This window comes from Ailuropoda melanoleuca, chromosome 6 (assembly GCF_002007445.2).
Source record: "Ailuropoda melanoleuca isolate Jingjing chromosome 6, ASM200744v2, whole genome shotgun sequence".
NCBI lineage: Eukaryota > Metazoa > Chordata > Mammalia > Carnivora > Ursidae > Ailuropoda > Ailuropoda melanoleuca.
Window position 1 is genome coordinate 6,966,700 of NC_048223.1, and position 13,733 is coordinate 6,980,432.

General features: G+C 34.5%; 1 protein-coding gene across 4 annotated transcripts in view; it reads left to right on the forward strand.

Moving 5' to 3' along the window:
- The window catches only part of XRN1 (5'-3' exoribonuclease 1), a 105,395-nt gene that overhangs the window by 10,604 nt on the left and 81,058 nt on the right, over positions 1-13,733 (forward strand). For 3 of the 4 annotated variants that reach the window (XR_004625987.1, XM_019797126.2, XM_034661881.1), the window contains exons 3-12: positions 3,559-3,656; positions 5,052-5,161; positions 5,256-5,366; positions 6,653-6,735; positions 8,875-8,962; positions 9,045-9,213; positions 9,941-10,008; positions 10,322-10,459; positions 11,944-12,010; positions 12,220-12,325. Coding sequence is in view for 3 of the 4 variants with exons in the window: in XM_019797126.2 (XP_019652685.2) it covers positions 3,559-3,656; positions 5,052-5,161; positions 5,256-5,366; positions 6,653-6,735; positions 8,875-8,962; positions 9,045-9,213; positions 9,941-10,008; positions 10,322-10,459; positions 11,944-12,010; positions 12,220-12,325 (1,038 nt within the window). In the remaining variant the exon portion in view is untranslated. Of the gene's footprint in view, positions 1-3,558; positions 3,657-5,051; positions 5,162-5,255; positions 5,367-6,652; positions 6,736-8,874; positions 8,963-9,044; positions 9,214-9,940; positions 10,009-10,321; positions 10,460-11,943; positions 12,011-12,219; positions 12,326-13,733 lie in introns of those variants that run through there. The other variant, XM_034661883.1, reaches the window with a different exon arrangement.

Genomic DNA, 13,733 nt, shown 5'->3' on the forward strand with positions numbered 1-13,733 from the left:
ATTTGTGGTTTATTTTAGAATACTATTTGGATTAATAAAATGTATTATTTTAAAGATAAATGACTTAGTACATGCATCTTCTGTTCGTGTTAAATTTTGTGCTTAAATTCCCCCAGGAACGGAAATAACTGATTATGTCACATTTTATCAATCAAGTAAACAAATTAGTAATTCAAGTGAGGTGTCCTTCTCAAAGCATGTGTTGGACTGTGTAGTTACTGTTGTTCTCTGTCATACATTTTCAAGCTTCTCCTTGGCAATTTAGAAAATAGCAGTACAGTTGACCCTTGAACAATGCGGTGGTAAGGGGCCTCAATCCCCTCACACAGTCAAAAATTCACATTTAACTCAACTCCCCAAAAACTTAACTAATAGCCTGCTGTTGACTGGAAGCCTTGGCAATAACATAAACAATAAACACATACTTTGTATGTTGTATGTATTATATTACTGTATTCTTATAATAAAGTAAGCTTAGACAAAAGAAAATGTTATTAAGAAGATCACAAGGAAAGAAAATAGATTTACAGTACAATACTGTATTTATCAAAAAAAAATCCATGTACAAGTGGGTGTACATGTTCAGTTCAAACCTGTGTTTTTCAAGGGTCAGCTGTAGTAGAGAAAGCTCCTCTCGTAGTCTGTCTGGAACTAGACAACTACAGGTTGAAATGAGAGATTGTTCTAATGGAAACCTTGACAGTTTAATTCAACAAACATTTGTTGAATGCCCAGACCCTGGGCTAGATGCTGACTCTGACTGAGCATGGGTCCAAATTGGACAGAAAGGCAAGTGAGACTAGAAGGTGGTTGATGGAGTATGAGAAGAGAGCTGAGTTAAGATACTTGAGATATTATCATCCCCAGTGTGTGAGTCGGATAGTAGGAAAAGTAACAGGATGAGAAGAGGCACATAGAGTTTTAAAGTCAAAATCCTGGGCTTGTGGAATAGTTTTAAAAAACAATGAGATCATGCTGTGTCTTTATTTATGAGTAGGATAAGTAAAGTTAAGAGGGTTGTTAGAATTGATGGGAAGACTCTGAGTCCAGTGTGTTTGTTGGGTTGTTAGCATAATGAATCTTCATCACAACAGCAGGTAAAGGATTGGAAAGGCCTCCTTTGAATCGAATATGGAAATCATCAGGGAAGGTGGGAGGGTACCTTAGAGAAGGCTAGCAGTGAGAAAGAGAAAAGAATGCTAAAAAGTAGTGATTTAAATATCAAAAGAGAAAAGACTGAAGATATTTGAACAACTGTGAAATCTTTAAAGACAAGGAATCTCTTACAAAAATTCAGATCCTAAAGTACCACCCAGACTTAATTAATTTGAATCTCAAAAATTGGGACACTATTTTTACCAGACTCCCCTGGTATTTGTTAAACTAGTTTGGGGGAGCTACTGGGCTAGAAAGTCTAGTGTTAAGAAAGGATTATATAAGCCCACTGTATCAGTCATTGTTCAGTTGCAGAAATAGAAGCCTACCTATTTTAAGCAGAAGGGAATATAATACAAAGAATTAGGTGCTTATAAAAATCATTGTAAGAGTCAAAAGGATGGAAATTTAGCTGGGTCTTGAAGAATGATTTCAGAACAGCACCACAGAACTGATCCACCAGTGGCATTATTACTACAACATTCAAGAAGTTGAGGAGTTCAGAGGCCCCACCAGAACAGGTTGTTCCAGGAATTTATTCGTTTAGTTATGATCCAGGGATTAAGAAGGTACTACCTGAACTATTGGCCCCAAAAATACATCACTTTAGTTATAATTCAACAATCAAGAAGCCACCACTTGGGGCGCCTGGGTGGCACAGCGGTTAAGCATCTGCCTTCGGCTCAGGGCGTGATCCCAGCATTATGGGATCGAGCCCCACATCAGGCTCCTCTGCTGTGAGCCTGCTTCTTCCTCTCCCACTCCCTCTGCTTGTGTTCCCTCTCTCGCTGGCTGTCTCTATCTCTGTCAAATAAATAAAATCTTTAAAAAAAAAAAAAAAAAAGAAGCCACCACTGTATCTGTTAACTCCAGAACCCCAGTGTACCTGGTAGATCTGCCCTGCAGTTTGCTTCTCAGCACCTACAAAACTACTGAATATTGAGAGCTCTTCTACTATTGAAACCACACACCCCATATTGATTTTTCTTAAGGTTCTATCCTTTGTCCTGAGTGATCCTTTGTCCAGTGGTTTTAATTACCATGTCTATACTGATAACTCCCAAATTTATCTTCCTGGTAGATATCTCTCTCCAGAACCCCTGTATATCCAAATGTTTCCTAAATATCTCCTTTTAGATACCGCAGATACATTTCAGGTTTAACGTGTTCAGAACTGAAGTCCACTTCAAAGCTGCCTTCCTTCTGTTTCCTGTTTCAGTGAATGATAGCACCATGCATATAGCTACTCAACCCAAAAGTCCAAGAGTAATTTGGACTACTTCTTCCTCATTGGCCACACCCAATCCTACTTATCCAGTCTCTTATATTTGTCATTTACTTTTCGTCTTTACGGCTAGTGTCTCAGCCTAGGCTACTGTAATCTACCTAGATTAATAGTCTTTCCTTGTCCCTGCCCTAAACATCCTCTATGTTGCAGCTACATTAAATATTATGGCTGTTAAATTCTCTGTCTCCCCACTAGAGTGTAAGATCTGTGAAAATGGGAATCATTTCTGTTACAGTCCCAGAACTTGTCACATAGTAACATTGAATTTGTTCAGTCAGAGGAAGGAAGGAGAAAAGAAGGCTTCTATTGGAGAAATAACTATAAGTTGGTATCCTCGGAGTTTTTGTTATGTTGAGGAAGTTGGTAAAAGTTTATCATAGAAATACAGTACCACAGGGCACAGTAGATAGAGTTAGTAGCAAGGCTGTAGAAAATATACATAAAGCAGAGCTTCCTAACTTACATACCAATGGCGTACGGTGTGCCACAGCTGGGTTCCAGAAGCAGAACAGGAATTGGGATGCCTGTATTTCAGACCTGGGTCTGTCTGACTCCAAAACTCCTGTTCTTTCTAGTAAATTCTGTTGCCTCAAAAATGAGATGATTTTGGCAAATGATGTCATTAATGTTATTAGGCTTATATTTTAAATGTTTTTATAAGAAAACCCAAAGATACCCATTACAATTTTACAGTTATTTTTATATAATATTCTTAATCATTTTAATAATGTACTTATTTGATGTTACTATTTAATGTAGAGTGTAGTATATATAATATAAATGTTTAATGCTCAATTTTTGAGCTTGTTTGTAGGATTGACTTGCTCTATACTTAATAAGAAAAGAATTATAACTATTTGGAACATTCTGTGTCGGTTTTATACTGTTATAATGTGTACTTCTATAGTCCTTTCTCTGAAAAATTCAGTTTTTTAAATGAATGATTCTGAGGCTCATCTTTATCAATTATAATCATTTCAAAACTTGTGTTTTGAACCTAAGATTGATTAATTAGTATTTTAGTTACAAAAGCATCTAAATAACAGTTTACTTTATGTAAAGATCTGTACTTTTTCTCAGAAACCTTAAGATATTTTTTTTACTTAACATTCAAGGTCAGCAAAGGAGGCAGAAGACAAAATAAAAAAGGCATTAGAAAAAGGAGAAACTCTTCCTACAGAGGCCAGATTTGATTCCAACTGTATTACACCAGGTAAATTCACTGAGAGAAAAATTCCAAGAGATCAATTTTTTTTTTTTAAGATTTTATTTATTTATCTGACAGAGAGAGAGAACATGAGCGGAGGAGGGGGTGCGCAGAGAGAGAGGGAAAAGCAGGCTCCCTGCTCAGGACATGGGTTCTGACGTGGATCTTGATCCCAGCACCCCAGAATCATGACCTGAGCATAAGGCAGACTCTTACTTAACCTACTGAGCCAGCCAGGCACCCCACATTCTGAGAGATTTAAATGTAAATGTAAAATTTTTAATTTTTTTTCTAGCCTCTACTTATTTTGTCCTTAAAATCCCAATTGCTGTTTTCCCAGTTGTGTCTCTTCAGGAGATGTTTTTGTCACCTTGATTATAAGCGGTCCTGTGAAGACCCACTCTAGGGATTTACAGATGTTGATAAGAGCAGTATGGACAGGACTTTCCCAGATGCACAGAACCGCAAACCTAGAAGGATCTTACAAGATCCGTCCTACTCCCACCATTTATTTCTATGAAAACTGACCCAGTGAGGTTGTGGCTCACCCATGTTCATGTAGCTAGCTGTTGTATTCAGGATAAGAAACCCGTTCTCCTAGTCTAGAGCACTTACTATTGTACTTCTTAAAGGCAATTAAAAATTCTATGACTTTAATGAATTTATGAGTATTATAAGTTTAATTTAACTTTGTATGCAGCAATATACTCTGTACTTATTAGAGCTTTGTCTAACATAATTATAATCCTTTACTTTGAGAAAAAAAAATCTTAAAATCTTATTTATTTATGAATTCTTTACTAACTGTGATGATTTGTCTTTCATTTAAGTGCCTTTATCATACATTGCTTGATTTAATAACCAATTTTATCCTAATTGTGGTTTAAGACTGCATTGCCATTGACTCTTGACCATCTGGACTTTTCTTGAAACATAATCACTATAGACTCAGTTTCTAGAAAAATAATAATAATTTTCCAGATAAATAGTAGTAATAATAGTTGTTGTTATTAGCAATCTAATTAAAGCTGCCTTTAAAAAAAGGTTCAGAATCCAGCAGAGAAAAATAGAAGATTGCGTTTCATTAGAGAGTTAAAACTCTGCCCTGGTGTGAAAATATGTGAAGCATAGTTTGAGGCAGTAGTAACATTTCTTGACTTACCTATGACATTAACTTCATTTTAGGGTAAGCAGTGAAATGAGAATCAGTTGTAATATTAGCCAGAGAAAGGTACAAAATTACTTGCTTTTCAAGATAAGCATGAGGGGTTTTGACTTCTTTAGAGATCTTACACCTAACTATTTTCCTGGACACTCAGATCCAATTTCATGTTGTCCCTGGGAACTCACTCTTTTTATGTCTCTCTCAAATTATAAACTTTTGAAACTTTTTATTTATAGGGACTGAATTCATGGCCAGGTTACATGAACATCTGAAGTATTTTGTAAATATGAAAATTTCTACAGATAAGTCGTGGCAAGGAGTTACCATCTACTTCTCAGGCCATGAGGTTATTATCTTTTTTTATTTAAAGAGATTTTTTTAAAATTTAATATTCTAAAGCATAGCATTATTACCACATTTTTTTTTAAACATATATTTAGACTCCCGGAGAAGGAGAACATAAAATCATGGAATTTATCAGATCCGAGAAAGCAAAACCAGATCATGATCCAAACACCAGACATTGTCTTTATGGTTTAGATGCTGACTTGGTAGGTACAATGTTTATTGTTATTATAACTTTATGCCATTGTAGTTAGATACCTAAGAGACTTATATAAGGAACTGTCTGGCTGTGGAAACAAATATTGGAGACAAAATAAGGATTGCTACTTCTGCCATTAGCAAGGTTCTAAAACAATTGCAAAATGAACTCTTTTGCTATAGTTTATGATCATCAGGTCTCTATAGTCTTCATACTTGACTGATCTAGTGCTATGAATATTCTGCCAAGATCAGGGTAGAGGGTGCTTTTTACCCTTTTGCTTGATGTATAACTTTTAATAATACCAGATCTGATAACTCCATGACCCAAATAACTTTACTATGCTTTTTTTGTTCTAACTTTTTATTATGGAAATTTTCAAACATAAACAAAGCAGAGAAGACAATGTAGTGAACCTTCCTATGTCCTTTAACCACATTAAATAATTTTCACGTTTAAATAATCCACCTTAAATATTAAATAATTTTCATTTTATTATTCCTAACCATCTGTCTCCTTTCTCCTGCTCCCCTTGACTCTTGAAATATATTTCAGACACTGTATCACTTAATCTATAAATATCTCATAATGTTTCTCTAAAGGAGAAGGGTTGTTTTAAAAAGAAAATAACCATAATGCCATTATCCTACATAAAACAAAAATTAACAATCACTGTTTAATATACAAATAACCATTTAGTATTCTCATTTCCCTGATTGCTTCATAAATGTTTCATCTTGTTTTGTTTGAATCAGGATTGAAATAAAATAAACAATATATGTTGCAGTTGGTTGATATGTCTCACTAGACTATCCGACTTACTTTGGGCATTAGAATATGTGAAAATTAAATGGAAATGCCCTTTTCCAGTTTTTTTGAATTTTCACATACGAGAGGCATTCTATCCTCTAGAACCATACTACATTCATCTGTAATGGAAGAGCTGCAGTTTCTAATTTCTTATCCACTCGCTCTGGTAAATGGAAAGATAAGAAAACCAAGAGAAGGTTTTGGGGATTTGGGGGGGGGGGCGGTGTGGTGTGGGCAGAGTGGCAGTTATAAAGGTCATGTGAGTCTAAGGTAAACATTGTTTCTTAGAAACACACTCATTTACCCCATTCATAACCAATAAGTGGATCGCATTTTGATATTTGTACATTTAATGTGCTAATAAATTGTTTTTATTAAATAAGTGTGTTTCTATATAGAAATTTTTTAAATTTGGTTGTTTCTATGAACCTGATACTATAAAAAATTAGAGAATAGAAACATTTTTTAATCATTTTTCAACAGATTATGCTTGGATTAACAAGTCACGAGGCACATTTCTCTCTTTTAAGAGAAGAGGTCCGGTTTGGTGGCAAAAAGACACAAAGGTAAATCACATTGCATATATGTTAGACGAAAGAACAGCAATTAAATTAAGAATAGTAATCATCTGGGGCACCTGGGTGGCTCAGTCGTTGAGCGTCTGCCTTCGGCTCAGGGCATGATCCTGCCGTTCTGGGATCGAGCCCCACATCGGGCTCCTCCACTGGAAGCCTGCTTCTTCCTCTCCCACTCCCCCTGCTTGTGTTCCCTTTCTCGCTGGCTGTCTCTCTCTCTGTCAAATGGATAAATAAAATCTTTAAAAAAAAAGAATAGTAATCATCTAACAGAAAAATGATCTGTAAAGATTTTCTTCCTTTCCACAGTTGCCTGATAGTGTCATTTGATGCACAAAATTTGTTTTTTAATTACGGCAATGTCCAATATATTTTTTTCTTTTATTGCTTGTACTTATAATATCCAAGAAATTGCCAAATCCAGTGTCAAAAAGCTTTTTCCCATTTTAAGAGTTTTGTAGTTTTAGCCATTACACTTAGTCTTTGATCCATATTGTTAATTACCATATATAGTTAGGATAAGGGTCAACTTCATACTTTGCATGTGAGTATCCAGTTTTCCCAAAACCATTTTTTGAAAAGAATATCTTTTCCCCATTGAATGGTCTTGGCATCTTGGTCAAAAATTGCTTAACCATATATGCAAGGGTTTATTTCTGGCCTCTGTATTCTATTCAGTTGATCTTTATGGTTGTCTTTATGCCAGTACCACAGTATTTTGATTACTGAAGCTTTGTAGTTAAGTTTTGAAATCAGAAAGGGTGAGACCTCCAACTTCGTTCTCCTTTTTTAGGATTGTTTTGGCTATTTGTGGTCTCATGAGACTAAAAATTTTTAGGATGGATTTTTTTGTTTTTGTGGAAAATATTAGGATTTTGATTGGGATGGCATTGAATCTGTAGATTCTTTTGGGTACTTTTTACAGCTTGGTAAGTCTTCCAATCCATTAATACAGAATGTTTTTCCATTCATTACGTCTTCTTTAATTTTTTTTTTTAAGATTTTTATTTATTTATTTATTTATTTATTTATTTATTTATTTATTTGACAGAGACAGCCAGCGAGAGAGGGAACACAAGCAATTTATTTATTTATTTATTTATTTATTTATTTATTTATTTGACAGAGACAGCCAGCGAGAGAGGGAAACCGGGATCACGCCCTGAGCCGAAGGCAGACGCTTAACCGCTGTGCCACCCAGGCGCCCCTCTTCTTTTTCAGTTTTTATACCTCTTATTTCTTTGCTTGCCTAATTGCCTTGGTGAGGACTTCAATTACAATGTTGTACAATGTTGCTGAATAGCGATAGTAAAAATGGGCATCCTTGTCTTGTTCCTGATCTTAGGAGGAAAGCTTTCTGTACTCTACTCCATCAATATATTAGATGTGGATTTTTCATAAATTCCCTTTTTTTTATTAAGGAAGTTCCCTTCTATCCCTAATTGGCTGAGTACTTTTATCATGGAAGGGTATTGAATTTGACAAATGTTTTCTTTGCTAGTTGATTGTATGGTGTTTTTTCCTTTGTTTATCAATGTGATCTATTACGTTGATTTATTTTCTTATGTTGAGCCATCCTTGTATTCCTGGGCTAAATCCACTTGCTCATGGATTTATATTCCTTTTAAAATACTATTGTCAATTTATATTCTTACTTCTGGTTAAACTTGGAATATTGGCCAATAGCTAGGAATAGAGACCCCTAAACCAAGCCAGGGAAAGATAAGAGAAAGGAAGTGATGGTGCCTCACCATTGAAGCCTTAGACTGTACTGCAGTAGGCAAAAAAGTATGTATACTCACTTATCTGTATGCTTTCTGCTCGTAGCCAACCTTAAATGTGCCAGATCCCACTGGCTTCTTATATCTGTTATATCTTATTTAGGCTTTCTTAATTCTGAGAATCTTTCACAGAAAGCATAATGCAGACCAATTATTTTGAACTTTATGTTATATCTATTATAATTATATTTTTATCTTTACACTACCCTGCAGCTTTCATATAAATTACATGCCTGGATTACAAGAATTAATTATCTTTTAATGATAAGTTTTATTTTAAGCGTTGCTGCATTTTTAAAACTTTAACCTTAAAGATATAATTAATTCTCTGTTGATCGTCTAATTACAGGGTATGCGCACCAGAAGAAACCACATTTCACCTCCTACACTTGTCTTTAATGAGAGAGTATATTGACTATGAGTTTTCAGTATTGAAAGTAAGTATTAACATAGCTGTGGACCAAAGATGTGTTACCAGGAATTTCCATACAATTTGATTTTTTCTCCATTTTGCTATAGGACAAGATCACTTTTAAATATGATATTGAAAGGATAATAGATGATTGGATTTTGATGGGATTTCTTGTTGGCAATGATTTTATCCCTCATCTACCTCATTTACATATTAATCATGATGCACTGCCTCTTCTTTATGGAACATATATTACCATCCTGCCAGAACTTGGTGGTAAGAAAAGTTTAATATTCATTGGAGGCTACTTTAATTTAGCACTCAGCTAACCCTAAAGATTATTGCATGTACGGCTGCAGTAGGGAAAAAAATGGGGGGTTTCTTTTGTCTAAGGCACCACACTCTGGGGTTGTAATTTTCAGTGGTTCACAAGCAAAAAAAATGACGAGAGTTAAGCAGCCTCATTTATTGATATCTGACTAATCTCTGTCTTTGATTGTTTAAGAAAGCTGGCAGAAGTTGTTGATTTCACTTAGCTTCTTTCATATTAAAGCATAGAAGTTCATTTTTCTGAATGGATAGGTATCAGAATATTTAATAGGGAAAAAATTTTTAATTAAAATGAGAAATTGATAAACAGTGGTGAATGCTGAATAAAACAACAGAATAGCAGGCAGGGCAGTAGTCCTTCTCAAGTTAACATATTAAATTAATAATCTGGATAGATTGTAGAACATATTTAACTATTACCAGATGTTGGAAATGTGGGAGGATTATTATGTGAACCTGGAATTTCTTTTATTTTGCTTTAGTTGTTACATATTTTATATTATAGTAACATCAAGTTCATAGAAACTAGAGTCAGTTATATAGCCCAACACTGAGTGTTTTTTCTTGATTAGTAGAGTGCCAACATTGAACATTTTGTAAAAAGAATTTTGTAGAATTGTTTAGAAAAAATAGTGTCAGTTTTTAGTACAAATTTAGATTTTGTTCCTTTTAGGTTATATTAATGAAAGTGGGCATCTCAACTTACCTCGATTTGAGAAATACCTTGTGAAACTATCAGATGTAAGTAACTAGATATTTTTATTTTCTTGTCCCAGGATAGCTATAAATAGTCAGAAACCAATTACATAATGTCAGAAGAAAAAGTTTTGGTACTCCTACTCCAATTGATCATTCTGTATAATTTCACCTAAATGTATTTTTATTTGCTTTTTATTTTTAATTTTCAGACTAGTAGATGAGGTCCCCATGTGCATAAAAAAGTAACATTCTTTGAATTCCTATTCCTCAGAAGTAGCAACTTTTAAAAGTTTGGTTGGTATTTTTCCAGACATACTTAAATTATTTTTAAGCGAATTTAAATATTTTTGTACAGTTTGATCGGGAACACTTCAGTGAAGTTTTTGTGGACCTAAAGTGGTTTGAAAGCAAAGTTGGTAACAAGTACCTCAATGAAGCAGCAGGTGTTGCAGCAGAAGAAGCCAAGAACTACAAGGAAAAGAAAAAATCAAAGGTGTCCATTTTTTTAGGTGTCCTTTCATTTTTTTAGCTGTAAAGGTAAAACTGATATTCCTTTTTCCTCATTTTCCTTCTTATGTTTTTTAGGGTTGCCTCATTTCATTTTCATTTCTTATTTTCTCCTATTGAACATTAAAAAAATTTTTTGGTTTCTTCTCTATTAGATCTTTTCATTTAAATCTGATCTTTTCATTTAAATCTGATCGACTTCTTATTTTTACCCTTGAGGAAGAGCACTGTGTTTTTTTGGTTCATCCATCCTATTAATAAGTGTAGAAAAACTTCTAAATATAAGAGCCCAAAAAATTAGTTACCTTTTGTAAAATGTGGGTATTTATAGCATTTAATATTGAGACATCAACTAGATCAATAATTCTTCTCTAGAAATAATTTATATATAAAAACATATATAAAAAGCAGCAATAGGCTAGTTTAAGAGTAAATGATAGCACAATAACTAATGCTAGGTGCTCAATAAATAAATAATAGGATCAGTTAGAATATGTTAATACGCTTTAAAACATCACTAATAAGCTCTAAAGAATGTCATGTGTGTTAGCTTGGAAAATAAACCTCTTCTGAAATTTTCCTCAGCTATTATGGGGTTATGATAAAATTGAGGAGTATCCTGCACTCTCCTTGCTATACTGGTTCTATTTAGGTTCAAGGCTAGTAACTCTTGCTCCACGAGGGGCATCTATCCTGATTTTCTCTAGTGTAGTCCTTCTAATTGATTAGATTTTTCTCAGTGAAACTTAGGAGCAGTCGGTTTGCATTCTACTGGGTTTTTTCTCTTAAGGAAATAGGCTCAGCGGCTTTTTGGGAATCTGTACTTTACTCACGCTGGCAAAATGAGAGGAACTAGAGGAAGAGCCCAAGCACAGGAAGTTAGCAGAGGCCCTAGTTGATGAACAAAGGGAAATGGAAATAAGGGAGTAGGAAGAACTAATGAGAGTCACTGGCAGTAGATAGGCAATCAGAAAATAGAGGAGAGAAAAGTTGAGATCACAAGGGAGGAAAAACAGATGGGCAGGATATGAAGAATGTGATGAGATGGGAGAACTATAGAAATGCAGATGAGTTGGCTTGAGAGAAAAATTTAGAAGTGGAAAATACAAAACAGAGTTATAAGAATGATGGAATCCAGAGATACAGAAAACATGTAATATTTGTAATCATTGGATTCAATTAAAAACGAATAGATTATGTTAACACAATAGGTAAGAATTACCTATTACATATTTTTGAGAGGCCTGAACGTCAAGTTATTCTACGTAATAAAAGATTTAGAAAACAAGTGGTATAAAACCAAAAACATTTACATAGTATTTGAGGATTATCTTTTGAATGAACTTTTTACTGTGTTGTCACTTAAGGATCATTCCGTTCTTTTTAGAATTTTTTAAATCTCCCTGTTCAGTTGTCTTACTTTGAAATACATCTTGCCATTAATTTTATATTGATTTATAATTTTTGTAGGGCCAGGAAAACGCCATTTGTTGGGCTGCTTTAGACAAAAATGGAGAAGAAGTGGTAACTTCCAAGGGTGAGTACAAACTCTGTATTCAATGTTATTTTTTTGACAGTATAATTATTATATCTTTCCTTAGTACATACTAATTCAATAATATTGGTTGGAACAGATTTCTATGTTAGTTTATAAGCATCTGCTTTGATATAGATTTGTCAAAAGTATCGGTGGAAAAACAGAATATTTATAATTTTCAGCCATTATCTTTCTGGCTTTTTTTCCAGATAATTTAGAAGATGAGACTGAAGATGATGACCTATTTGAAACAGAATTTAGACAATATAAAAGAACATATTACATGACGAAGATGGGAGTTGATGTAGTGTCTGAGTATGTTTTTACCAATGCCTTTACTTTAAAATAGAAAAAGTTAGATTTTGCATGTCTTTAAAAAACAGCATGATTTTGATAGTTAAGTAGTGGGTGAGGAATTTTTTGGTTACATAAATTATTGTAATGTCAGTCTTTCAACTGCTGTGGTTTTGGAGAAGGTGATAACTGACATGTGTTATATCCCTGTGGTAAAAAGTTGGTAAGTAGAAAATGGTTAGTTTTTTTCCCTTCCATTTTCTGGACTCACATCAAGCTCATCTCAAAAGCTACCTGGCTCAGCCCCAAGTTAATACGTAGCCCAAAAGTTTCTTTTTTTTTTTTTTTTTTAAAGATTTTATTTATTTATTCGACAGAGATAGAAGACAGCCAGTGAGAGAGGGAACACAAGTAGGGGGAGTGGGAGAGGAAGAAGCAGGCTCATAGCGGAGGCCTGATGTGGGGCTCAATCCCATAACGCCGGGATCACGCCCTGAGCCGAAGGCAGGCGCTTAACCGCTGTGCCACCCAGGCGCCCCAGCCCAAAAGTTTCTTAAGAACTTGACCTCTAGAATGCTAGCTTTCACACGTTTTTAAACTGCAGCCCACAGAATGAACTACATGTGTTTGTATTTTACTTAATTAACGAAATCTTATTAAGTGCATACCAAGTACCAAGTGCTATTCTAAGCATTTTTAAAATATTGACTTATTTAATTCTCACAACGATTCTTTAAGATAAATAAATTATTATTATTTTACAATAGAAGAAATTAAGGAATGGAGAGCTTTTTTTTTTTTAAGTAGATTCATTTTCTTTTTTAAGATTTTATTTTTAAGTAATCTCTACATCCAACGTAGGGCCTGAACTTAAAACCCCAAGATCAAGAGTCTGCATGCTCTACCAACTGAGCCAGCCAGGTGCCCCAAGGATTCAAGAGGCTTAAGTGACTTGCCCAAGGTGACATAGTGAGTGGCAGAGCCAGAATTTGAACATAGGCAGTCTGGCTCCAGAGTCAATACTCTCTTCCTCTCAATCTCTCTCTCTTTTTTTCTAAGTCTATTTATTTTTTTAAGTTATCTCTGCACCCAACCTGGGGCTCAAACTCACGACCTCAAGATCAAGAGTCACAGTACTGACTGAGTGAGCTTAGGTGCCCCCAGATAATACTCTTAACCATTGGATGAGACTGCTTCTATATAAGTGAGATAAGAGTTTCATGAAATGCTACGTACCCTTTTACATGCTTAAATATTATACTTAGATATTTTCTATACTATAATTTTTACTTTTTTTTAATATAATAAAGCACTAAGTATTAGATCTTTTCTAGAGTCAGCCCAGAGGTAGACCGAAGCTTTCAGACACTGCTTTAAATACTCTTAGACTGTCTTCTAGTCTAGTCTAGACGTAGTATTTCTGGTCTTT